General features: G+C 47.6%; 1 protein-coding gene across 1 annotated transcript in view; it reads left to right on the forward strand.

Moving 5' to 3' along the window:
- Positions 1 to 22,359, forward strand: part of ROR2 (receptor tyrosine kinase like orphan receptor 2) — a 285,132-nt gene extending 262,773 nt beyond the window's left edge. Inside the window, exons 5-9 of the mRNA XM_075549750.1 lie at positions 3,665 to 3,792; positions 8,042 to 8,356; positions 9,137 to 9,382; positions 13,583 to 13,785; positions 17,451 to 22,359. Of these exons, the coding sequence (XP_075405865.1) occupies positions 3,665 to 3,792; positions 8,042 to 8,356; positions 9,137 to 9,382; positions 13,583 to 13,785; positions 17,451 to 18,896 (2,338 nt within the window). The 3' untranslated portion in view covers positions 18,897 to 22,359. The remainder of the gene's footprint in view (positions 1 to 3,664; positions 3,793 to 8,041; positions 8,357 to 9,136; positions 9,383 to 13,582; positions 13,786 to 17,450) is intronic.
- Positions 22,360 to 25,840: the final 3,481 nt, after the last annotated feature.

Raw genomic sequence — 25,840 nt, forward strand, 5'->3', positions numbered from 1 at the left:
GTGATCAGACTCACTCACAGACGCTTCAGAAAAATGGCCTGGTGGGCCTACTTCTGGAAGGTCACAGATGGGGAACCCTGTGGAGCATCTCCACTTTTCAGCACATGGGTGGTCCTGAGTCTGCTGTGGCTTTGGCTGTGTGTCTGGCTGCCGGCTAAGCTGTTACCCAATTGTATAATAAGCATATCACTTGTCTTGTTCTTCTCCATTAAAAAAAATCATTTTATTGGGGGCTCATACAACTCTTTAACACAATTCATACATGCATCAATTGTGTAAAGCACACTTATACATTTGTTGCCCTCATCATTCTCAGAACATTTGCTTTCTGCTTGGGCTCTTGGAATCAGCTCTTCATTTTTCTTCCCCCCACCTTCCTCCCCACTCACTCCCCTCTCCCTCGTGAACCCTTGGTAATTTATAAATTAGTATTTTATCATATCTTACACTGCCCAACGGCTCCCTTCACCCACTTTTTTGTTGTCCATCCCCCAGGGAGGAGGTTATATGTAGGCAAAAGGTAATAGAGGAAAGAACTAGGATGCAAAGGGCATACATAGAGGCCTAAATACAGGCATGTACATATGTGAATATATTTATGACTAGGGGAAATTGATCTATGTGCATATATTTATAGGTTTAGCAGTAGGGTAGCAGATGGACATTGGGCCTCCACTCACATACTCCCTCAATACAAGAACGCTTTGCTGAACTAAACGGTCATTCCATGATACCCACTTTCCCGACACGATCGCTGAAGACAAATGTGTGCATAAGCTAATATGGTAAAGAAAGCTGATGGTGCCCGGCAAAGATATAGCATATGGGTTCTTCTCCATTTTAAATCTTTCTCACCCCTTCTCAGGTGTTTCCATCCTGGATTGGGTTAATGTGATGGACATTGTGGATTTTATCCGTCCTTACTGAGTTCTGAAATGAAGCTTATTTTAAAAAATAATAATGATTAGCATCATTTTCATGAAACCTTGGTTTGCAAATAGGGGACATGGGCAGGAATTGCCATAACGTTGTCCCTGGTGTAGCTGACGGGAATGAGGAGGCATTGTTCGTTTCACACTCTATGTGTCTCTGGAGCCATCTGTGTGCACATTTTACAGCTTCACATAAGGTTCAACCTCTCCTTGTTCCACTTCCCTTTAATTTTGTGGAATTAATAGACTTCATACTTTAGAGAAATTTTAGGTTTAAGAAAATTTGAGCATTAAAATTAGAATGTTTTCAAAGATACTCACCCCCCTCTTCCAATGTCCTGGGCTTCCCCTGTTAATTACAAAATCTTGCTTTTCCATGGTGCATTTGTTACCAATGGTGAGCCCATTTCGCTATGTTAATATTAGCTGGGATGCACAGTCTACCTGGGGGTTCCTATGATAGGTCCACGATTAATTGCAGCGTCATACAGAATAATTTCACTAACAGGATAATTGCCCTAACAGTGCTCTGTGCGCCCCTTGTTCCCCTCCTCCAAAACCACTGCGTTTTTGTGTTGTCTTCATAGCTTGGACTTTTGCAGAACAGCACAGGGAGTAAGACTTGTGTAAGGTGGGAATCTCTCAGAGAAGGAAAACACCAATATTTTCCACGAGAACAGTGGTCAGGCCACCTCCTAGCAAAGGCAGAAACCTCTCCAGACCTGGGCAAACAAGGCAGTGCCATGCAGTCCTGGCCCTACGGGGCCGCTGTAGCTAGAATCATAGAGTGGAACCTTTGCAGTTTGGCTTCTCGCACTCAGCCATAAAGTTCTTCCGTGTCTTCACATGACCTGATAGCTCCTGTCTTATTATTGCTAGGTAATAAATACTCTATCGCATGAATATACCACAGTTTATCCATTCATCCATTGTTGTTCCTATATTTTGGGGGAGTTGTGAATACAACATTTTAATGTGCTGGGTTTTGTGGGGAGCTATATATTTCTTAGTAAATTTCATTTAAAGAAATATTTAGGAATGCCCTTTCTGGCTCATGAGATGCTGGATTTAAACCTTCTATGGCCTGTGGACATGTGGTATCCACCTTCATTTTCCGTCTCTGGGATTTAGTGGAAAGCTGGTACCCCCTTTAGTGCATGCTGCTGGATGGTGGGAGCCTAACAAAGTGCATGAATTGGAAGAAACTGCCTGCGCTCACCAGTCCCAGCACCACACATCCTTCGGGACGTAAGTGTCCTACTAATTAAGAAAAATTGAGCATGCAATGCAGAAGGTTTTCACATCTCCCCTTCTCTTATTAGGTCCCATCCAATCAGTTCCAACCCCCAGGAACCCAGGAAGAAGCGCTGCCTGCTCCTGCACCAAGCTCCCTGTTGCTGTTGTTGTTGCAACTGCTGTAGCCGCCCATCTCTTTAAGGATCGAGCTCTCTTTTGCTGCCCTTCTACTTTACCAAGCATGATGACCTTTACCAGGACCTGCTCTCACCTGTAACACATTGGAAAGATGTGAGAAGTCATCTGCTTCCAAGAAGCATTCTGACTGTACTTCTTCCAAGACGCATTTGTTTGTTTTGGCCGTCCATGGAATTTTAAACATTCCTGGTCTTCACCCTAATTCACACGCAATGATTCCTCAGAATTCCTGATTCCATTCAGTGTACAACTTTCACATGCACCTGAGGCTATTGAAAAAACACCATGACTTGGGGCAGGTGTACCTTAATCCTCAAAGCAACATCCTTGCTCTTCAATACTTTGAAGAGGTCTTGGTACAGCAGAAAAGTTCCCAAATATCACCCCTCTTCGTTGCCTCAAACCTTGCTTGCTAAAAGTAAGTAGGACTTGAAACACTTGCTGATGAAGTTGATCTTTGGAAGTTGAAGTTGATGATCGGAGCCTTCAGTGTGGGTTGCAGCTCAGGGAAAAGAAGACCGGGGCCCTCACACCTGGACCAGTAGGTAACATGATACACAGAGAAAAGACTGAAGTTGTCAAGGACTTCATCTTGCTTGGATCCATAATAAATGCTCATGGAAGCAGCAGTTAAGAGATCAGATGAAGCACTGCCCTGGATAAGTCTGCTGCACAAGACCTCTTTAGCGTGTTGACAAGCATGGGTGTCACTGAGGATTAAAGCACTCCTGGCCCCAGCCATGGCATTGCCAGTCACCTCATAGGCATGTGAAGCGTGGACCTTGAATAAAGAAGACCAAAGAAGAATTCATGCATTTGAATTGTACTGCTGGCGAAGACCATTGGAAGTACCACACGCTGCCGGAAGAACAAGCAAGTCTGTCCTGGAAGAAGTACAGCCAGAAGGCTCCTCATAGGCAGGGATGTCCTCTTCGTCTCACATGGTTTGGGTACGTTGCCCTAGAGAAAGTAAAGTAGAGGGGCAGTGGAAAAGAGGGAGACTCTCAACAAGGTGAAGGGACACAGGGGCTGCACCAGTGGGCCCCACCCTAACGACTGTGAGGACGGCACAGAGGGCAGGGTTTCCTTCTGTACACACCCAACAACAACTATTGACTCTAAAGAAAATTCTGCCTCAAAAAAAATGTTTTCCCGTTGTATTCAAATTGCCTTCAATTACTGAAAGTACAAATCAAAGGGGAAAATAATTCCGTTTGAAAAGGTTAAAAAGTAAATGAGATCAGGGACATTGAAACACTGGCCAGTATTGTGAGCGGTGTTGTCTGTGTTTTCCCTAGGGACGACTCTCATGAGGATGGATTCTGCCAGCCTTACCGGGGCATTGCCTGCGCGCGCTTCATTGGGAACCAAACCATTTATGTGGACTCCCTCCAAATGCAGGGGGAGATCGAGAACCGGATCACAGGTAGGGCTGTGAAACGCCTGCGTGGGCCCCGCGCACCTATCGGAGCTGCCCCTCTGACTCATCGCGTGTGTTTTATCGACCTTCCCCTCCTCATCCAAGCGTGGGCAGTGTATCTCTTTTCTTTGTTTCTTGTAAAGTAAAAATCTGAGGCATTTGGGAGAAGCAAGAGCAGCTCTAACATAGACTGCGATAAAATATCCTCAGCGTGCGTATTTAAATTATACAAAGGAATGCAAATGGATTTCAACACACTCTTAAGGGGACCAAACTGTGTGGCTCCTAAGCATTATGCTGTCCTCGCCGACGTGGCCGGGCCCCTTCCTTAGAACAACTGCCAGATGCCAGCCACGACCGCCACCTTTATAGAGGTTTACTTCACGTTGGCTCTGCATTTCCTCACTCGTATAAAGGTTCTGAGCCTTCTCTTGGGTTTTTTGTTTGTTTTTTTATTTTAAATATCCTTGGGTTTCTCAGGACAACTTTCCAAGCCTTTTTCCTTGCCAGTGCAATTTTCCATTTCTTACAAACTTCTTCCTAATAATCCACCCTGATCTCTTTGAGATTAGCTATCAAGATCGCTGCTTGGGAATCCCAGTAAACAGTCTGCATCACCCCCGGAGCTGGCCTCGCCGCCTTGAGCTAAACGGGCCTAGAAGAGCCAGTTTTGATTGGGCTTTTTTGAAAGCACTCTAGAGCAGTGCTTCTCAACCTTCCACATGCCGTGACCCTCTAATATACGTCCTCAGGTTGTGGTGACCCACCCCAACCATAAAATTATTTTTGTTGCCACTTCATAACTGTGCTTTTGCTACTGTTATGAATCAGGCAACCCCTGTGAAAGGGTCGTTTGACCCTCAAAGGGGTCACGACCCACAGGTTGAGAACCACTGCTGTAGAGAAATTAAGACAACTGTATGACCGAGAGAACTCATCTGCAGCCATCGACTGATCACAGACACGTATTTAAACACATTTGTGTGGAATAAAGTCATGGATATATGGACTGGAACTCTAGTGGCAATATATTTTTATTTACTCTTAGACTTAAATGTTTGTGTGTGTGTGTGTGTGTGTGTGCATTGACAGAAATCTGTATGACTGACCAGTATATCATCAATAGATATGTGTTTAAATCACCTGATGAGCTTGAAAAAAAATCTGATGCTGGAGTACCCCTAGAGATTCAGAGAGGAGCCTAAGGGGCTATGTTGGGCATTTATGGGTAAAAATGAGGATTAACGTTAGAAACCCGCTCTTTGGACATCTAAATTCAAGTCAACCCCTGTGTGACCCGGCCTTTGTCCTCAGAGTAGGGTCTAAGATCAGGGCCACAAAGCGATGCATCTGGAGAATGCTGAAGCTCGGCCCTGAGGTCTGGGGGGCGAAGGAAATAACAACGGGAGCTCCTGAAAGGTGCCATCTCAGTCCTGTGGGAAGTGTTTTGGAAATGTAGAGCTCTCTCTCCCGAGAGAAGCTTTGTATGCCATTTGAAGGAAAAGTCCTCAACATTTTTTGACGACCGCATATTGGAAAGAAGTATGCTTCCATATCGTGACTGAGTTAATCTCACCTTACCTATGTTCAAAGAAAGGAAGCAACGCTCACCTTTAATAAAAGCGCTGTGATTGTCGTCATCGTTTCCTCTTCAGCTCTGTTTCGTTGAAGGAAAAACTTGGTTGCAGTCCCTTAACATGAACTGGGTACTCCAGCCCTTTCTGTTCTGGGTCAGTTTTCATGCTGATCGCAGCCTGCTCAGTGACTTGTACATCCTCGTGATTTGCAGGCGCAAGATAATCCCTGTTATTTTTCAGGAATTTTTTTTAAAAACCACACAACTCACATATCTAAGCTGCTGGTTTCATACCAGTTTTGAAATGAAAGATTAGAATGAAAATTCCCTGAATGCATGGCTTTTGGAAAAAAGTCCATATTTGGAAGCAGGCCAGAGTGACTTATTTGTGGTTCAAACTGGGGAAGACTGATCCAGTTGTGGAGAAAGATGTCCTTCTCTTTGGAGAGCAGAGCACCTCTTGCTCATCCCCACTGTACATCACAGGATTCCTAGGACACTATTAGCTCTCCCATGGGCAGGCCAAAGAACCCCTCATGAAGTGTTCTGGAGATGAAGAAAATGAGTTCTTGGATCCCTCCATACCTAGACCTGCCCTTTCAGGAGCAGGAAGGGTGTGCCAGGGAGCCCACTCTCATGGGTGCCAGAGTGGGACTGTGTGCCAGGAGGTTTTCAATGGCCGGAGTTGCCAGGAAAGAGTTTGCCAGGCCTTTCTTGTGAAGCACTTCTCCGTGGACTTGAACCTCCAGCTAAGCATTTGCACTACTCAGGAAGCTTAAGGTATTGCCTTTTGAGAAGCAGGAGGAAAAACCCATAAAAGATCACTTGTGGTGTCCCATCAGTTGATGGTCCAAGAGGAATTGCAGGTTGGACCTTCTTAAATAACCTTTCTCTGGCTCCATGTACTAGCCCGCTTCATATCCAGCCAATCTGAAACGACGGCATTGAACTGTATGCGCAGGTCAATTCTTCCATTAACTCTGAGACCCTGTTCCATAACCTCTTTGTTTCTCAAAATTGCTGGCTGCCAGAATCTCATCTCCAGGCAATGTCATCTGCTTTCCACTCATTGAATCAACCCATTACCTACAAGCCAGAACCGTGGCCCAGCCAACCCAGCTCATGTTGGCATTCAAACAATAAACAATTTTTCACGGCTCTGTACAGATTGTCAAGGATCCCTGGTGGCACAATGGGTTAAGCATGGAACTACTAAAAGAGCAGTCACCACTTTGAACCCACCAGCCACTCTGCAGGACAAAAAGAAGGCAGGGTGCTGCCCTAAAGACTTACAACAAGAGGGGCAGTTCTATTCCAGTCAACTCCGAAGCAGAGGATTTGGTTGTAGTTTGGGGTTTTGGGGGGGGCTTTTGGGGGTACAGAATTTCATTTCCTGATACGTAGGGAATCAGACATCTCCAAAACTAGTCTCTATACTAACTTATTTAAACAGTGCTTACCCATCTTAATTTGTGGGTGAGTGCCTGTGGGTTTCCCATTGGAATGAACGGTAGCAGTGCCACCTGCTGGTAGTGCTAGGTATGGCACCGACCAGTCATGGGCTGTGCTGGAGCACCTCCAGGACTGAATTCCAGGGTCTTGAGAATTATATACAATCTTCATTCCTTCCCTTGTCAAAAAGCACACCCTCAGCAGAGGGAGTAAGCAAAAGGGCCTCACTTGCAGCTCTCTAAGCCATTATAAGCAAGTCCATTCTTTTAGTGAAGAACGACAGAAGGATGTGAGACGGAATACACAGGGGATGGTCAGGATGGGAAAGTGGTTTTCTTTGGCCTCAACTAGTGAGCGCCTTGGAGGGAAAGCAGGGCACACAAGCCTGGGCCCTCCGCATTGCAGCTACAGAGACCTGCCTCCCCTCAGCTGCACAGACCCGGAGCCCTCCGTCCTTTCTCTGGCTTCCCCAAGTTTACACGTGCGTGGTTCTCTCACCCCAGGCAATGCACCCTGTAATCTCTCTCACTAAAATCGCTGTTAAAAAACACAACTTTTTTTTTTAAGCCACCAACCATAGACTCAGACTCCAGCTACTTCCCCAGAGAGTGCTGGTATCTCTCCCTTAGCACAGAACTCCAGGTTTCCCAGCCACGGCCTGCATTGTGTTTGGCTCGTGCCCTTTTGAATACATCCCACATGGTTTGGGCCTGTGAAACATGTCCATTTTACCATGCTCTCCATGGTTATTTCACTCCACTTTCCAGTGGGTTTCCCAGACCTGATGTGTGACCCTCTGCACACTCTCTCCCTAGCTCACTCAGTACCTACTGCCCACCCCCTGCCTCCTAATCCTCAGTGTGCTCTGTGCCTTCTGCTTGCAGATGAAGGAGTGTTGGAAAGACCCCGCCCAGGGCCTCAACCGGAGCTTCCAATACCTTTCCCGTGCTTGCAAAATCCCCCACTTGGTAGTCAGTCCACAGGAAAAAGTGTATGTCTCCAAAATGTGCATATTCCTGTCATGGGAGACACATCTTGAGCTTGGTTTTCCACCTTCTTGTACCTGTTTCTGACCGTGACAACGACCTTCCATGTCTAGTGTAAACTTTCCTGGAGCCATGTGTACCCCAAGGGAGCCTCTCCTGGAAGGGGCTCCAGGGTGGGGTGAGGGTTGCACAATGCAGGGCGTCGGCTTTAATACTCCCTGGGTCTCGCCTGTCTCCGCAGCTGCCTTCACCATGATTGGCACCTCCACACATCTGTCGGACCAGTGCTCGCAGTTCGCCATCCCATCCTTCTGCCACTTCGTGTTCCCGCTGTGCGATGAGAGGTCCCGGGTGCCTAAGCCCCGGGAGCTGTGCCGCGACGAGTGCGAGGTGCTGGAGAGTGACCTGTGCCGCCAGGAGTACACGATCGCCCGGTCCAACCCGCTCATCCTCATGCAGCTGCAGCTGCCCAAGTGTGAGGCGCTCCCCCTGCCCGAGAGCCCAGACGCCTCCAACTGCATGCGCATCGGCATCCCTGCGGAAAGGCTGGGCCGCTGTGAGTGCCACGCAGGAGCATCGCCTGCCCTGACTTCTGCAGACAAACGGCCTATGTGTGGAATGCCCGTTGTTTTCCTTGTTAGAACTCAGAGGCTCCATCCTCCCCGTTTAAGCTGAAGCCCACAGCCCTTAGAGAAAATGGGTTGCCATTGCGGGGATCCCAACTCCGGGGGAGCAGGGTTTTGCATGGCTGACGTTTGGGAAGTACAGTAGGCGGCCAGGCCTTTTTATGTAGGCGCCCACTGGGACCCCCAGCCTCGCGATGGGACCTTTTGCCCTACCCAGGAACGGCCCCTGTTCTCATCGTCCCCTGTTCTGCAGAGAACTTGTATTTCCTGTAGGAAGGTCTCATCGCACATCACTGGAGAGCCGTAGCATTGGGGCTCACGGCATCTTAGGGTTTGACCAGCTCCCCCGTGCTTGTCTTTGTGAGTCGTCAGTCACTTCATGGGACCCGAGTCCCTTCCTTGAGGTGACATCAGGATAATTGCATCAACATGGTTCATGTCCCTGATGAACCACAGTGTAATTGGGGGGTTTGGGACTTCATTGAATCATGCATTTAATCCACTTTTTCCTGGACGTTATGTACAATCCTACGACCTTTGTGAAACCCAGGTTGGGTTCTGGGTGTATCGGGGCAAAGTGGTTTTGTTGTTTATGACACCGCGGAAGAAGGGTTGACTACCCACAGAAAGAGTCTCCCCCTCCACCCCCCACCCCACCCCACCCCCCCTTGAATGTCAGGCCTTCTAACACACCCTCCCTCCCCTCTTAGACCACCAGTGCTACAACGGCTCAGGCACAGACTACAGAGGGACCGCCAGCACCACCAGGTCGGGTCACCAGTGCCAGGCCTGGGTCCTGCAGCACCCCCACAGCCACCACTTGTCCAGCTCGGAATTTCCTGAGCTCAGAGGGGGCCACGCCTACTGCCGGAACCCAGGGGGCCAGATGGAAGGCCCCTGGTGCTTCACGCAGAACAAAAACGTGCGCATGGAGCTGTGTGACGTCCCCTCGTGCAGTATGTATCCGCGTTTCTCGCCTTGTGCTGAGTGCTGGCTGTTGATGCGCCCTGGTGGCGTGGGCGTGGTGACACCCCATCGGACCCCAAAGATGGTCAGTGTGTCTCGTGAAGCTGTTGCCACGTGATCCCTGATGCAAAAGTACTATGTGGCCATATAGCAAGCAACCCAGAAAACCTGACTGCCATCAAGTCATAGCCACCGTGTCAGTCAGAATAGCACGGCCCCTGTGAGTGTCCAAGACTGTGAACCCTGATTTCAACAGAGTAGAAACCATTCCCCGTGGAGAAGCTGGTCGTTTTCGACCACTGACCTTGTGGCTAGCAGCCCAACGTGTAGTGGCTACACCCCCGGTCTCCTCTCCCCACAGAGAGCCCATTGGAAACTACAGAAGAGCCTGAAGACTAGTGTACAAATGACTCCTAACTCACCCCCCCCCCCCCCGGTGTCCCTCCTGTTTATCTGGGGCACTCTGGTCAGCTTATGTACAATGGAAGGACAGACCACCTGGCTCAGCACCAACTTCACAGTTGCTGTTCTTCGTTAATGTTATAACGTAGATATTTCGCAGTACTAGTAAAATTACTTCTCCTTTCAACCAGCTCCTTAGCTTTGCACCTATTAACAAAATAACAGCAAGCCCTTGCCATTGTGTTCACTCTGCTGCACGTGTGCCCGAGTAGAACTGGGGTTTTCAATGTCTGATATTCTGGCAGTAGGTCACCAGATCTTTCTTCTGAGTTACCTCTAGGTCAGCGGTCCTCAAACCCCCAGTGTTTGCTTTAGCAGCCAAGTGCATTAGCCTGTTGTACCACCCAGGGACTGGTTGAGGGCAAAAAACACTTGCTGCTCTCTACATACCATCCCAAAGCATTTGAATTTTCTGCTACTTCTTGGTCTTAACTCATAGACCTGATGGGGTGGAGAGAAAATAGATTCAAACCTCTTTAACAATGTTTCCTTTCAGTGTCTCTGTTTCAGGAGTCCTCAACCTTTTAAAACAGGGGGCCAGTTCACTGTCCCTCAGACCCGTTGGAGGGTCGGACTATAGTTTAAAAAAAACTGAACAAATTCCTATGCACACTGCACATATCTTATTTTGAAGTAAAAAAACAAACGGGGCAAAAACACCCGGCGGGCCGGATAAATGTCCCCCTCGGTGGGCTGCCTGCGGCCCGCGGGCCAGAGTTTGAGGACCCTGGTTTACATTACCAGTAGGATTATATTATCTCTTTATAGCACTCATTTATGTTTCACCCGCTCCAATTGATCTGCATAGCTGAGACTTGGCTTCTATGTGTTGGATTTTGGAGCCAGGAGGCAGTGGGTTTGTAGGAAATTTCCAAAAGGCATGGAGTCCAGAGAAATGAGTTAGTGACGCACGAGACTCACCAGTCACCAGGGAGCCTCATGCCAGCCGAGTTACTCACAGGCCGACCTCTACCCTCGCCTTCTTGGCAAGAAACAAGTCTATCCATTACCTCACTGAAGCATAGTTTGGCAGTTCCAAACCTGCCAATTTTTTTGACTCAGCTGCTCACAGATCATTCTTCAAGGATGTACTTATTGCACACTTTATATATAATTCACTGGATAAATTTTAAGCATAAAGTTGTCAGTAGTTAGATGAGGGACTTCAAAAAACATGTGGAAAAAAACTATGTTTTTTTTAACATTTTATTAGGGGCTCATACAACTCATCACAATCCATGCATATACGTACATCAATTGTATAAAGCATATCTGTACATTCTTTGCCCTAATCATTTTCTTTCTTTTCTTTTCTTTTTTTACATTTTATTAGGGGCTCATACAACTCTTAATCTCAATCCACACATATACATACATTAATTGTATAAAGCACATCCGTACAGTCTTTGCCCTAATCACTCTCAAAGCACTTGCTCTCCACTTAAGCCCTCTGCATCAGGGCCTCTTTTTTTCCCCTCCCTCCCCACGCCCCCCTCCCTCATGAGCCCTTGATAATCCACAGATTGTTGTCATATCTAAAAACTATGTCTACATCCTGTTTGTCCTCGATTCTTTTGAATCTCCCTCTGTAACAGCGTGTCTACTTTTTGGAATGCAGCATGCGCTCCACAACAATGAGCCTTGTAAGGCAGGCTCCCAGGATGCCCTTGGGCAATGAATGCCCGTTGTGGAGCAAGAGCTAGGTTAAGTCTGGCTTCGTTTTGTTTGTTTGTTTGTTTGTTTATGGAGGGGTTTTTTTGCAAAAGAAAAATGAAAGGTAGTATAAGTGTGTGTTGAGTACACAGAAATACCTATCATTTGTGGATTAAGTTTTGGGAAACACATACACCAAACATTTAACAATGGTTTGACCTTCAAAATGTTTCAGTCCAAGACATGTGTACAATGAGCAGGTATTACTCTTGAATTAAAGAGAGTATAAAAAGAAAATGCATATGTGCATTGACAGTTCCAAGAATCTTATATTGCAAAATCATTTGCCCCTGTAAGAAGAGATTCAGGCACATTCATTGCAAAAATTTTTGTCACAGCTAAATATGAAGCAAACTGTTGAACATCAGACTGTTGGACAGGAACTTGGTGCGCATGCAGAGCATGGACTATTATGCAGTGGTGGACATGTGTTCACAGTCTGCCACGGAGCATTGCCTGCTCTTTGCTGTTGACTTATTGCCACCTGCCTGTAGCCAGCACAGAGCTGCTCCACCGGCTTCTAAGGCCGTCATCTTTACAGAAGCACACAGTCGTCTTTTTCCAGTGGGGAAGCTGGTGGGCTCAACCCACTGACCTTTGGTTGGCAGCCAAAAGGTTAACCATTGTGCCACCAAAGGCCTCCACTACTGCTTCTATTGTGTAAAAAAAAAAAAAAGAATATTAGTTATTTTAACTTAAAATGTGTAGTGTAAGCTAAAATAAATATACACAGGTGATCACTAAAATGGCCTTGGTGAAAAGGGCCATTAGGAGTATTTCCCATCTAAGCCGTGCATGGATAGAATAAGCAACTTAAACTTAGAGAATAAACGCTCATGTTCCTGATTAGACAGTGCTCATCTACCATGGAATCTGCTTGGCGGGGCTAGGAAAGCTTTGCTTGGCTTTGCTCTGCCTTTATTTTATTTTATTTTATGAGACACGGGTTCAAGGTTCTGTTTGGAACAGTGTGCTTTAAAAAAAACTAAGGTGCCAATAGTGTGTTCCTTTTCAGACTTGCTTTAAGTCAAAGTTTCATTTAGCTCATGAACACACAATTAAGAACTTCCATTGCTGAGTTCATTCCTGACTGGTCGTAGGTGTGCTTGCATCTGTCGTAATGACAAAGGTTGAGGAGAAACCTGGAATCAGAGAGCCTGGGGTTCCCTGGAGATGTGGAGACGTGCCCCTTCAGATCTTTCACCACCTACACACGTCAGATCAAACCATCTGCTCGTTACACGTCATTCCCTTGATACATGTGGCTGCTCCTGGAAGTTAGGAGGCCTACCCTCCCCCACGTCCAACAGGGCACCTAGGTTCTTCAACAGGACCCACCATAGACCCCTCTGTGACGTTCGACCATCCTGTAGAGGGCGCCAAAGTATGACTTGAAGTGTTGCTCTTCCACTGCGGACATTGGAAGACCTGGAAACCTTCGCTCGTACTTCTTTACATTTTTGTTGAGAGAATTTATTCTGTGCTCGGGTTGAATAATTCAGTAGGACTACAAACAAATTGGCTCGTTTGAGTCTAATAAGTTTTTAATTGCTATCAGAAAAGGATACACTCTCGTGATGTAAAATTTGACAATGTTGAGCTGCATTCACTGCCCAAGGGTATCATGTGTTTCATCTTTGTCAGCAGCCAGGGAGAGTTGAGTAAACGTGAGGTAGACCAGAACACCTCTTTCCAATGGCCTTCGGGCATTAGATGAGAAAAGTAAGAGAGGTTATTGTTAATACTCAATAATAATAATAACCTTTAAGGCTCGGTTATTTTGATGCCTCATATTCGGTTTTCATAGTGAGCAGTTCGGAGCTGTGTTTCCAAAATGTACAACAAGGTGGGGTTGTTTAGGTGGGGTTTTTTGGGGGGGGGGTTAAAGTTCATCTTACAATTTGCCCACTTGCATTGAAATATTTTAGCTCGAGGTGAAAATTGGGCTGGTGTAAGACTTAGAGTTGCAAAGAAGACTTCCCTGAAAAAAATCATGAAACCCTTGTTGTTCACAGGTCCCCGAGACAGCAGCAAAATGGGAATTCTCTACATCCTGGTCCCCAGCATTGCAATACCTTTGGTTATTGCTTGCCTTTTCTTCTTGGTGTGCATGTGCAGGAACAAGCAGAAGGCTTCAGCGTCCACACCACAGCGAAGGCAGTTGATGGCATCGCCCAGCCAAGACATGGAGATGCCTCTCATTAACCAGCACAAACAGGTCTCATGTCGATATATTTCAGAGGAGATTCTTCCATGTCTGACTTAATCTGATGGTTGTTCAGTTGATTTAACTCATGCAGCCCCATGTACTGAAAGTAGAACTCTTTCCATAGGGCTTGGGGACTTTTTTAACTAGTTTATTTCACTTGTTACTGTATAGAATGTGCATTACAAAATGCACACCAATTCAGCAGGTTCTTTTCGACAAGTACAATTCCATGACATTGGGTACGTTCTTGAAATGATGCAACCATTCGAACTCTCCTTTTCTAAAGTGTTTTTCGCCAGTAACAGAAACTCACTGGCCCCAAAGATTCCCATCTAATCTTTCCAGTTTCTGTTATAAAGTTGATTTCATGTAAATTCTTCTTGAAAGAGCATCATGCTCACGGCAGATATTCTTAACTGTTTAAGGCAAACTTTTGTTTGGTGTTAAGAACACTTTGGGGATATTATTTTAAGATTTAACCGTTATCTCGGGGAATGAGGTTTAGTCATCCAACCTCCAGAAACTATGGGTCCCAACCAGAGTATGTAGCATGGATTGAAGTAGGGTGTGTGTGTGTGTGTGTGTGTGTGTGTGTGTGTGTGTGTGTGTCCATGTCCCAATGTGTCAACATGGCTGGATCATGATTCTCAGTGGTTTGGCAATTATGTAATGATCCTGCTATGATGTGTTACGCCAATCTGTTGTAGGGGGATTAGGCCGGTTACAACACTCTCAATACTGTCACAGGATGTTTTCAGGGATAGGAACATGTCCTTTGGGCCTGGGGTCCCTGTGCCAGCAACCTTCTAGACTCAGGGGAATATGATGCTAAGGCACATGGAGATGTCTCGTTTCTATCACCAAGTCCGTATTTTCCAACTCCTATTCTTTCCTTTTTTGTTTCCAACTTCTGCATTCCAATCACCAATAATTATCCATGCATCTTTTTTTTTTTTCTGAAGTGGGGGGGTCTATTTATGTTGGGTCTAGCCTGGTCTGGGAGCAGCCCAGCTACCCCGACCTCCTGGGGCCCCGCGCCCAGCCACTCGCGTTCCCCCCCCCCAAACCACTCCCGACCTGGGACGGCGGACCCTTATCCATGCATCTTAATCACATGTTTGATCAATTTCAGATAGGAGTCCTTGGTAGAATGCTTCAATTACTTCATCTCCAGCTTTTGTGGTTGTTGCATAGATTTGAATAATAGTTGTACTGAGTAGATTTCCTTGAAGGCAGAGAGATAGCATCCTCTCACAGACGCTTTGTACTTCAGGATCGATCGAGCATACTGACAATGACTGCAGCCCCAGTGCTCTTGATCATGCTATTCCCAGCAGAGTAAGTCGTATGGTTCCGATTCCTAATGGCCGATACGAGTCCACGTCAGCTCGCTAATGCCTAAAAAAGCCATATTCTTGGGTTCCACTTCATTATGACCACTTCCAATTTTCCTGAATGCATACTTCGCACATTCCAAGTTTGATCATTTTGCAGACTTGCGGTTGAGTCTCTTTCCCTTGAGCCATGCCCATCACCAAAGGAAGATCCCGAAGGTGCCATATCCACACATTTTACCCGACTCACATCGCCATGGTTGACTCCCGTCCAAGAAATCAGTTCCTCTTCCTGCACATTTCCAGTGGCCTGGGACCAAAGGGGCTTATCCTGTGGCACCATCTCCGATAATGTTGTGCATCCTTTGTGTGGACTTCAGTAGGACAGTGCTCTGTGTGGACTTCAGTCTGACGACAGTGCTCTGTGTGGACTTCAGTAGGACAGTGCTCTGTGTGGACTTCAGTCTGACGACAGTGCTCTGTGTGGACTTCAGTAGGACAGTGCTCTGTGTGGACTTCAGTAGGACAGTGCTCTGTGTGGACTTCAGTAGGACAGTGCTCTGTGTGGACTTCAGTATGACGACAGTGCTCTGTGTGGACTTCAGTAGGACAGTGCTCTGTGTGGATCAGTAGGATAGTGCTCTGTGTGGATCAGTAGGACAGTGCTCTGTGTGGACTTCAGTAGGACAGTGCTCTGTGTGGATCAGTAGGACAGTGCTCTGTGTGGACTTCAGTAGGACAGTGCTCTGTGTGGACTTCAGTAGAACAGTGCTCTGTGTGGACTTCAGTAGGACAGAGCCCTGTGTGGACTTCAGTAGGACAGTGCTCTGTGTGGATCAGTAGGACAGTGCTCTGTGTGGACTTCAGTAGGACAGTGCTCTGTGTGGATCAGTAGGACAGTGCTCTGTGTGGATCAGTAGGACAGTGCTCTGTGTGGACTTCAGTAGGACAGTGCTCTGTGTGGATCAGTAGGACAGTGCTCTGTGTGGACTTCAGTAGGACAGTGCTCTGTGTGGACTTCAGTAGGACAGTGCTCTGTGTGGACTTCAGTAGGACAGTGCTCTGTGTGGACTTCAGTAGAACAGTGCTCTGTGTGGACTTCAGTAGGACAGAGCCCTGTGTGGACTTCAGTAGGACAGTGCTCTGTGTGGATCAGTCTGACGACAGTGCTCTGTGTGGACTTCAGTAGGACAGTGCTCTGTGTGGATCAGTAGGACATTGCTCTGTGTGGACTTCAGTAGGACAGTGCTCTGTGTGGACTTCAGTAGGACAGTGCTCTGTGTGGACTTCAGTAGGACAGTGCTCTGTGTGGACTTCAGTAGGACAGTGCTCTGTGTGGACTTCAGTAGGACAGGCTCTGTGTGGATCAGTAGGACAGTGTTCTGTGTGGATCAGTAGGACAGTGCTCTGTGTGGATCAGTAGGACAGTGCTCTGTGTGGATCAGTAGGACAGTGCTCTGTGTGGACTTCAGTAGGACAGTGCTCTGTGTGGACTTCAGTAGGACAGTGCTCTGTGTGGACTTCAGTAGGACAGTGCTCTGTGTGGACTTCAGTCTGACGACAGTGCTTTGAAGCCGTGCATAAGACTTTCAGTCCTTCTTCTTCCGGTGGGCAGCCGAGCCCTTCCTTGGCGCCTCTACATGGAGTCAAAAAGCCCAGCTTTCAGTTAGCAGCTTCCCGTTTGCACCAGCCATGGCCTCCGTGGTCGATACACAGGATCCTCTGTCAACTGCCTTTCCTTTTGCTGCACCGTGTGCTATTCGTTTGTTCTAAAATCCCTCAGGGCTTCGGCTCTCAGACGCTCAGTGGCAGGAGGGTGGGGCTCCCTTGGGCTTCGCTCTCTAACTACACAAGTACCGCTCGCCCCGGGGCCACACAGACCGTCGGACTGTCTGTCCGCATTCTTCACCATCCCATCAGAGTCTCATCAGGATGGAACCGTGGCGTAAGCCCATCAGGAACGCAGGGGTAAAATAACTGACTGGGACGCTCTAAAGATGACAGTATCCCGATTGAAGAAAGGCTCCGAGGTAGGACCGTATATACTCAAGTATAAGCCGAGTTTTCCAGCACATTCTTAATGCTGTTTTTGTGGTAAAAGTAGGTACCTCGGTGGATATTCGGGTCGGTTTATACTCGAGTATATACGGTATGTACTGGAGCAACCGTGAAAAGACATGCATCTTGCTGTTGTTGGCATAGGTGCTTGAACCGTATTTGTGGGTGATGTGGGGAAGCAGGGCGAAGGCCTCAGAGGAGTTAGAGGTAGGGATGCACAGGGTAACTCTAAGGCTTGTCTCAGTGACCTAAGTGATTCACAGAACCTTTCCTTCTTGACAGGCCAAGCTCAAAGAAATCAGCCTGTCCACTGTGCGGTTCATGGAAGAGCTAGGGGAAGACCGATTTGGGAAAGTCTATAAAGGCCACTTCTTTGGCTCTCCCCCTGGGGAGCAGACCCAGGCTGTGGCCATCAAAACACTCAAGGACAAAGCGGAAGTGCCCCTCCGGGAAGAGTTCAAGCATGAAGCTATGATGCGGTCAAGACTTCAGCACCCCAACATCGTCTGCCTGCTGGGAGTAGTGACCAAAGATCAGCCCATCAGCATGGTCTTCACCTACTGTTCCCACGGTGACCTCCATGAATTCCTGGTCATGCGATCACCCCACTCAGACGTGGGCAGCACTGACAACGACCGGACTGTGAAGTCTGCCCTAGAGCCCCCTGACTTTGTCCACTTAGTCGTCCAGATCGCTGCAGGGATGGAGTACCTGTCCACTCACCATGTGGTGCACAAAGACCTAGCCACTCGCAATGTCCTCATGTTTGATAAGCTGAATGTGAAGATCTCAGACCTGGGCCTCTTCCGGGAAGTATACTCAGCGGATTACTATAAGCTCGTGGGGAATTCACTCTTGCCCATCCGCTGGATGTCCCCAGAGGCCATCATGTATGGCAAATTCTCCATTGACTCAGATATCTGGTCCTATGGTGTAGTCTTGTGGGAGATCTTCAGCTACGGCCTGCAGCCCTATTGTGGCTACTCCAACCAGGATGTAGTGGAGATGATCCGCAACCGCCAGTTGCTGCCCTGCCCAGACGACTGCCCTGCCTGGGTGTACGCCCTGATGATCGAGTGCTGGAATGAGTTCCCCAACCGGCGGCCCCGGTTCAAGGATATCCACAGCAGGCTCCGAACCTGGGGGAACGTCTCCAACTACCACAGCTCAGCGCAGACCTCGGGTGCCAGCAACACTACACAGACAAGCTCCCTCAGCACCAGCCCTGTGAGCAACGTGAGCAACGCCCGCTACATAGGGCCCAAGCAAAAGGCCCAGCCCTTCCCACAGCCCCAGTTTATCCCCATGAAGGGCCAGATCAGACCCATGGTGCCCCCACCCCAGCTCTACATCCCCGTGAACGGGTACCAGCCAATGCCAGCCTATGGAGCCTACCTGCCCAACTTCTACCCTGTTCAGATCCCAATGCAAATGGCCCCTCAGCAGGTACCCCCACAGGTGATCCCCAAGCCAGGTTCTCATCACAGTGGCAGCGGCTCCACCAGCACAGGCTACGTGACCACAGCCCCCTCCAACACGTCGGTGGCTGACAGAGCAGCCCTGCTCTCCGAGAGCACCGAGGATGCGCAGAACACTGCAGAAGACATAGCCCAGAATCCCGTGCCGGAAGCAGAGGAGGAAGAGGAAGGCTCCGTCCCAGAGACAGAGCTTCTTGGAGACAATGACACCCTGCAGATGGAGGAGGTGGAGGTCCAGCTGGAAGCCTGAGGGGTCCCCGGAGCTTCTGACTGGGAGAGAAACCCTCCTGGGATACCCCAGGGACCCTGATCAGCCCCTTGGTCAGAACTGTCACCTCCACAAGAAGGTACAAAGTGCAGTGGTCGTGCCAGCCCGTAACTGCTGGCAAGGCTTTTTGTACACTTGATGGTGTGAGCTACAGCTTTGCTCTTGCCATCTGATCTATAAGGTGCTGCTGCCGCCCACATGTTTGGTGGGTGGCTATCAGAGCCAGTGGTGCCAACGCTAGTGGGGCAGGCAGGCAGCCAAGCAACATGACCCCTTTCTGAAGCCTCCTGCGTTTATTCCAGTCGTAGCCCAGCACTGAGCACTGGGTCTACTTTGAAAGAAAATAAAATCCTATCCAGATGGCTGTTGTGAACGTGTCTGCCCGAGGCGGCATGATGATGCCTGGTATTGTGAGAGTCTCCCACCGGCCTTTCGGGTACATCCGAATGCAAGAAGCCCATCTCTCTGCTGCCTCACTGCCAGTCATGTTTTTCACTTGCCAACCGAAGATGTGTGCGAACAAGGTGCTGCCATTCTGCCTTGAGTCCCGGTCCAACAAGAGAGTTGCTTCTGAGGTGGAAGCCTCCGGTGTTTTTGTCTGTTTTTTAAAGTGCCTTTGAAAAAAACCTACACAGTTTTGTATTTTTGTGAAATTATTTTAATTATACTGCATGTGTAATTTGCTCACTTCTCTGGAAATCAAGGGAAAGTATTTCATTAATTTGGAATGTTAGAACAATATTGTACAAAATGCAATATTGCTTTTTATTTTTTCTTTTAATCATGTACAGACCTTAAATGTAATTTATGTTTGTTTTTCATATGCTATTTTCATTGAAGTCTTTTGGCCTTAAACTGACGACTTGGTAATTTAACTGTGTATGCTGTCTGCTTGGAAGTACCCTCTGATTGTACTTGGCTTTTGCTTGTTTTCTAAGTAAGGTCCGTGCAGTTCAGAACTTCTGCTACCGGAAAGTCCACAAGCACACCATGTGTATCCAACACTTGTCTAGACTTCAGTTGTAACCCCACACCCGGTTCAGCTAATAAACAGAACAGAACATTGCTTTCACTCTCCCTTGTGCTGCCCGGGACTATATGCAAACAGAAGGGGCTTCCGCAGTGAAGGAAGAAGCGCGGTGCTGTGTCGTTTTCTCTACAGCCTCGGTGTGGTTGAGGAATTTTCTCCAAGACCAGTCACGCTATTTTAATTTGAATACGTATTCCAGATAAATAATATTTCATCACATTCCTCTTATTAAGACCTGAAGTGCACACTAATTGCTGATGATGTGAAGAAGGTCTTTGGGGTGAACCTGTGTCCTACTGAAGGTATCAAAGCTCCGGACTGAGACCTGGAGCTTGACACTTTCAGTACCCTGGAGGCAGGCGGGGGGGGGGGCAGTGTGCGGAGTGGACGTCCTTCATGGTGCTTCCAGGCCAGCCAACAGCCTCACCTCGTCTGCAGTTTGGCCAGCGAGACCAAGATACACCTGGGCATCGATGGTTCTAAGGCTTCTAGTCAGGGGAGGGGTCGTGATAACGCAGCCACAGACTTGGGACTGCCAGTGTTTCTGCCAGCCATCACCCAGCCACGGCTGCCACCAGGGCCCAGACCTTTCCCCATCCTGGTGCAAGAGGGGGTCTGTGCTCAGGGGGATGGGATCAGAGCTCTGCAGCCCGGCTGGACTGGATGTGGAGCAGCATTACGTGTGGACTTCCTTTACCTGCGTCAGAAGGACTCGAAGCACATGCCAAATACGTCCCTGCTCGCTCTTGGGCTGTGACTCTGGACAGGACTGACCATGTACATTTCTAATAAGCTCTCAGGATAGGCTCCTGGTGCTGCTTGTCGACCCCACACCGGGACCTGCTGATGTAGATAATCCTCTGGACTTTTAGGACACCATTCCAAGGAGGAAGGCGCTCATTCCATATCAGGAGTTCCACTAACCGAGTGCTTTTCCACCTCCTAAATTACACCAGTGCCCTCCAGTGTCACAGCGAGTGGGAGGGTGGCGCAGGACCAGCAGGGCTTCATTCTGTTGTGAATACGATCACAGTGAGTCAGAGCCGACTTGGCAGCTCCCCACAAGTGACAGCACGTGGTGACTCACATTGTGGTGTAGCCAATGGAATCTCAAGAGTTTGTACAACCGGCTTCATTCCACAAACTTTTGCAGGTTTGGGAAAAAAAGAACCTGGAGACCTCTTTCTATCAGAAAATGCCCTTATTTCGAGCATGTTGGGTCCTTGCTGAATATATGGGCAGGAGGTCACTCTCCTTGATAGCCACTCCCCATGCTACTCTAACTTATAGTTTAGTGTCTTCGCCCACACAAATACAATATTTTAATGTATATCCTAAAAATGTGATGGAAGCTTCTTTGAGCTCCTGGAAAAGAAGTGTATGATTTGAGTTCGGACCAGTCGCTGGCTCATGGGTAGCTCCCTGTCAGGGTGGTCCGGGTGATTCAATGTGATTACTATGCTGACCTGACAGAAGAGCTCAGCTTTGTCTCTTTGGCACACCTGTTCACTTGAGACCTGTTCTGGTTGTGTGTTTACTTGGCTGGGCCATGATTCTTGATGGGTTGGCGCTTACGATACAGTTTGGCAGGTATGGAATGATATAGCCACCTCCCACAAGCAGATCTGAAATGTCATTAGCTCCATCTTGAGATGTGTTACAGGCGACCAATTGGTTGAAAGGAGGTGTTCTGGGGAGTGTGGCCTCCATCCAAGATATAGACATTATGGAAAAATTATCTGATTTCTGCACTATCTGGATCCTGCATAATCTGACCTCAGGTTCTTTGGCCTTGAGCCAGCGTCTGCCATATTACTCAAGATTTATAACTTGGGATTCATCCGCCTCTGGCAGCCCACGAGTCAGCAGTAGCCTGCCGTCTGGCCTACAGGTCTTGAGTTTATCAATTCCTACAGCTACATAAGTCAGGAGAAGCCTCTGACCTGATGTCTGACCTATGGATAGAGTGGAAGAAAGGAGGAAGGTAGAGAGAGGGAAAGGCCACCCAGGATCATTGGGGGTGGCAGGACTTCTGGAAGGGTGATCTCAACAGCCTAGGACAATTTAAATCTTAGCCTGCAGGCATCAGACACACACCCCCCCACACACACACACACACACACAGGCTGATTCTAAACTCGAAGGGCATCAAACCCAAGGCTCTCTTTGCGGAACATCACATGCTTTCTTCCTTGTGCATTCCTGGGCAAGACCCAGCCATTGGGAGAGCATGACCACGTGTATGACTCGACCTGAGAAGCAGAACCAGGTTTGGTCCATTAATAACCTGAAGATGCAGGCCAAGTACCCCACACCTGAACTTAAAAAAAAACCTAGGCAAAGTCCCCACCTGCTGTATCATGACAGTGCTTTTCTTTACTTTTCCAAATAAACTGCTTTCTGCTTGCCATTTCATGATCTGAGTCCAGTTTTTGGTTCTGGAGACCAAGGTCTCCCGGTCGCATCAGAGGAGCCGTAGGCTTGCCAGTCACTTCCATGGACAGCGCAGCCTAAGGCATTTGGTACTCAGTGCTTTGGGAGAAATGATCCTAACAATGACAAACCTGATTCGTCTCAAAGGTGGCCATGACTCTGCCTCCATTTGTCAAGAGGGTGTTACTAATTCGTGGCAGGAGTAGCAATATGAATATATAAATAGCATCACCAATAGGTAAGTATTTGTGAGAAGCGAGGCTCTACATGATTGCATATTTGATACTTCTCTGCAATTCTGGCAACATGAGAAGCACAAAGAAGCTGGATGGTTCCTGCTACGTACAAAGTGATAAAAGAAAGACAAGCTCCTAGCTTCGAAGGCACAACTCAAGTTTTAAAATAAAAGACCTCAGAGCTGCCACTTGTGCCCTGAAGAAAAGTTTCTTTCAGAGCTAATGCAGAAAACCCTGCCTAGTATCTTATCATGAGAATGTCTGAATTACAAAGTCAGTTGAATTCCCAGTCTTGAATGGGGCTGAAGTTAGAGTGTGATTGGCGGAAAATGGGATCCTGGAATGTGAGATGGGCAGACAGTCAAAAGCTGGGGACATTGAGCCCCTAAACTCCATGGAATCACTCCTTCCAATAGAACCAGCCCTCATACTCCAATCTAGTGAGATCAACCCTGTTGCTTCTGCTGAGGTTTTCTCTGAGGACCCACCTGGGACATGGGCCATTATCTGGGCCACAGCGTGAGGCAGTGGTTCTCAACCTTCCTAATGCAGCCCCCTGTATGTGGGCGTATCTGCATGTGGGCGGACCCGCCTGGAGGCGGATAGAGAAGCCCATTGGAAATATGGTCTTAGGCGACCGACCCCTGTGAAAGGCTCATTCGACCCCCAAAGGGCTTGCGACCCACAAGTTGAGAACCGCTGACTTAAAAGGATTTGCCAAATGTTCCTGGGAACGACATTTGCCAATCATTTTTGCTTCCAGACCTATAACTAAACGTAATGAATCCCAAAAGGTGAAGTACAAAGTATAATCCAGAGAGAAGTACAATACACTCCCAGAGAATTGATTGGTATGTGTGAAAATAAATATTAAATTAGTGGGACACTGAGGAAAGGAACTTAAACGTGGTTCAGTCTGGGATTTTTTACACGCATCTACTAAGCAGAGATTCTTTATTCAGTGGGTTTTTTTGTTTGTGTGTTTTAGCTCATGAGGTTAGGAAATGATCTAATAGCTAATTTGGCTGGTTCACTGGCTCATGGGAATGCAGGGTCCTACACTAAATCCAGGACCAGATTTCCTTTCCACTTTGGGTGAGAGTGGAGCCAAGGTGGCATTGTCAGGTAAGCTTGAGACTGCTGGCACGGTTAGCCATTCAATCCCGACCAGCTGCTCCAAGGGGTAAAGTGGAGACTCTGCTCCTGTAAGGTTTTACAGCCCCAGAAACCCTGGACAGGGCACTTGGCACTTTGAGGGGGAATCAATCAAATGGGATTTTTTTCCCCCTGTCTAATGGCATCCAAAGACAGGGAAACCAACATGTTAGAGTGGCTTTTCCAGCTTAGCCCCTATGTTAGGCGAGATTTTATAGAAAAGCAAAACCAATGACACTCAGAAATTTATATCCAAGAAGCTGCTCAGTCAGCTAACTCAATTTTATTGGACAGATGTTAGCTGGAGGCCCTCCAGTCCCACACAGCTACCAGCTAAGGAAACAAGAAGTGAGGGTATCACTGGCAGTTGGGTGCACAGTCACCTGAAATCCAGATTGGCAGGAACATTGCAGGATGCCGACAAACCCAAGGGTCAGCAGGCCATGGGCTTCTGGTTCTGGAAGTCGGATGCAGGATCCAAGCAAGCAGCAAGGAGAAGAGCAAGAGAAAGGCCGGTCCTCCCCAGCATCCCTTGTGAAAAGGTTCCCCACAAGCGTAAAAGGCTTTGTGCTATATCCTGATTAAGGGGTTGAGCTCCACCCATCACTTGCAGATGTGCAACACGTTGACACAAAGATTAGCCCTCACAGCCCAGAGCACATATTTTTGGTTTTCTTAATCACAAAAATGAGGAACAGATTTCTGATGGGAGCCCAAAATTCCTTGAAGACTTGGTGTGATTATTATTTTGTGTTGTCAAATTAGACAGTGGGAGCTGCCCTGGATGACATCTAACTACAGGGGCACCCATCGTGACAGTGGCTAAAGTGGTAGGACTTAATTGGTAAAGAAAAGATGGGCTGGTCGCCATAATAGCAGAGGAAATACAATCATCAGAAAATCTGAATCATGGATTTAGGGCTGTAGCCCTAAGCGTGAAATAGATGAAAAATCAGTTTCCTAAATATTTACTTGATCCGTGCAAACAAAAGAATTCTAGATCAAGTGATAGCAGTCTAGCTTGAATTAGAACAATAGAGGGTCACAGCTGCTCAATCAATTCCCAGACTTAAGACAGTTTGCAGTTTCCCAGTCCTTGAAGTAAAGAGGAGACCAGGTCCCGGTAAGGAGGGACTCCCATTGCGCTGCCAAAAAACGTGTGCTGTTCATCTTTAGCCCAGCCTTCCCCAAAGAAATCTACATGGGTGACTGCTCATTGGAGAAAAGAAAATTATCAGAACTCTGGAGGATTACAGGATAGTGACTCTTAATTGACAATGGATGATTCTAGGAGAGCTAAAATGTCACTGAGGTGCACCGGTGAGGACGGGAATATGGAGGTCAGGCTATTAATGGAGTCTTAACTCTTAGTCATCTTAGTGGGTCCAGTGGGATCCTTGTGTAGTGGTTTCCACAGTTCCAGAATGAATCATTGTGCTAGACATAACTTGGACTAGGCATACATAGCAACTGGCAAACCCCTACACCGGATCCCTGACATGTGAAGTAAGAGCTATTGTGGTAGGAAGGGCCAAATGAAAGCTATTGGAATTGCTTCTACCTAGAAAAATAATAAGCCACCAACAATACCTCATTCCTGGAAGACTTGCCTAAGTCTTGATCCCACCACATCCCTCATTTAATTCACCTATTTGGTCTCTGTTTCCCTTCCCTACCACACCCCCCAAAACACAGATCTATGGATCTCGGGAACTGATAGTTGATTATTTTAAACTTAACACAGTGCTGACTTCAATTGCAGCTGCTGCTCCAGATGTGACTCACTGCTTGACAAATGGACACATTTCCTGGTACTTGGTATGTGGTTACTGATCAGGCAATGCCCTTTTTCTTAATTCTGGTTTCAAAATATCACCAGAAGCTACTTGGCTTCAGGTAGTCAGGCCAGCAATATGCCTGCACTGTCCTACCTTAAAGTACAGGCACTTACCAGCACTATTTCACAATTTTGTCTCCAAGGAACTTTATCGGTTTTCTTTTATACAAGATATCCCACTGGTGACATCATTGTGCTGACTGGACCTAGTAAGGAAGAACTGTGAATGATTAGA

The sequence above is a fragment of the Tenrec ecaudatus genome, chromosome 5 (genome assembly GCF_050624435.1).
Source record: "Tenrec ecaudatus isolate mTenEca1 chromosome 5, mTenEca1.hap1, whole genome shotgun sequence".
NCBI lineage: Eukaryota > Metazoa > Chordata > Mammalia > Afrosoricida > Tenrecidae > Tenrec > Tenrec ecaudatus.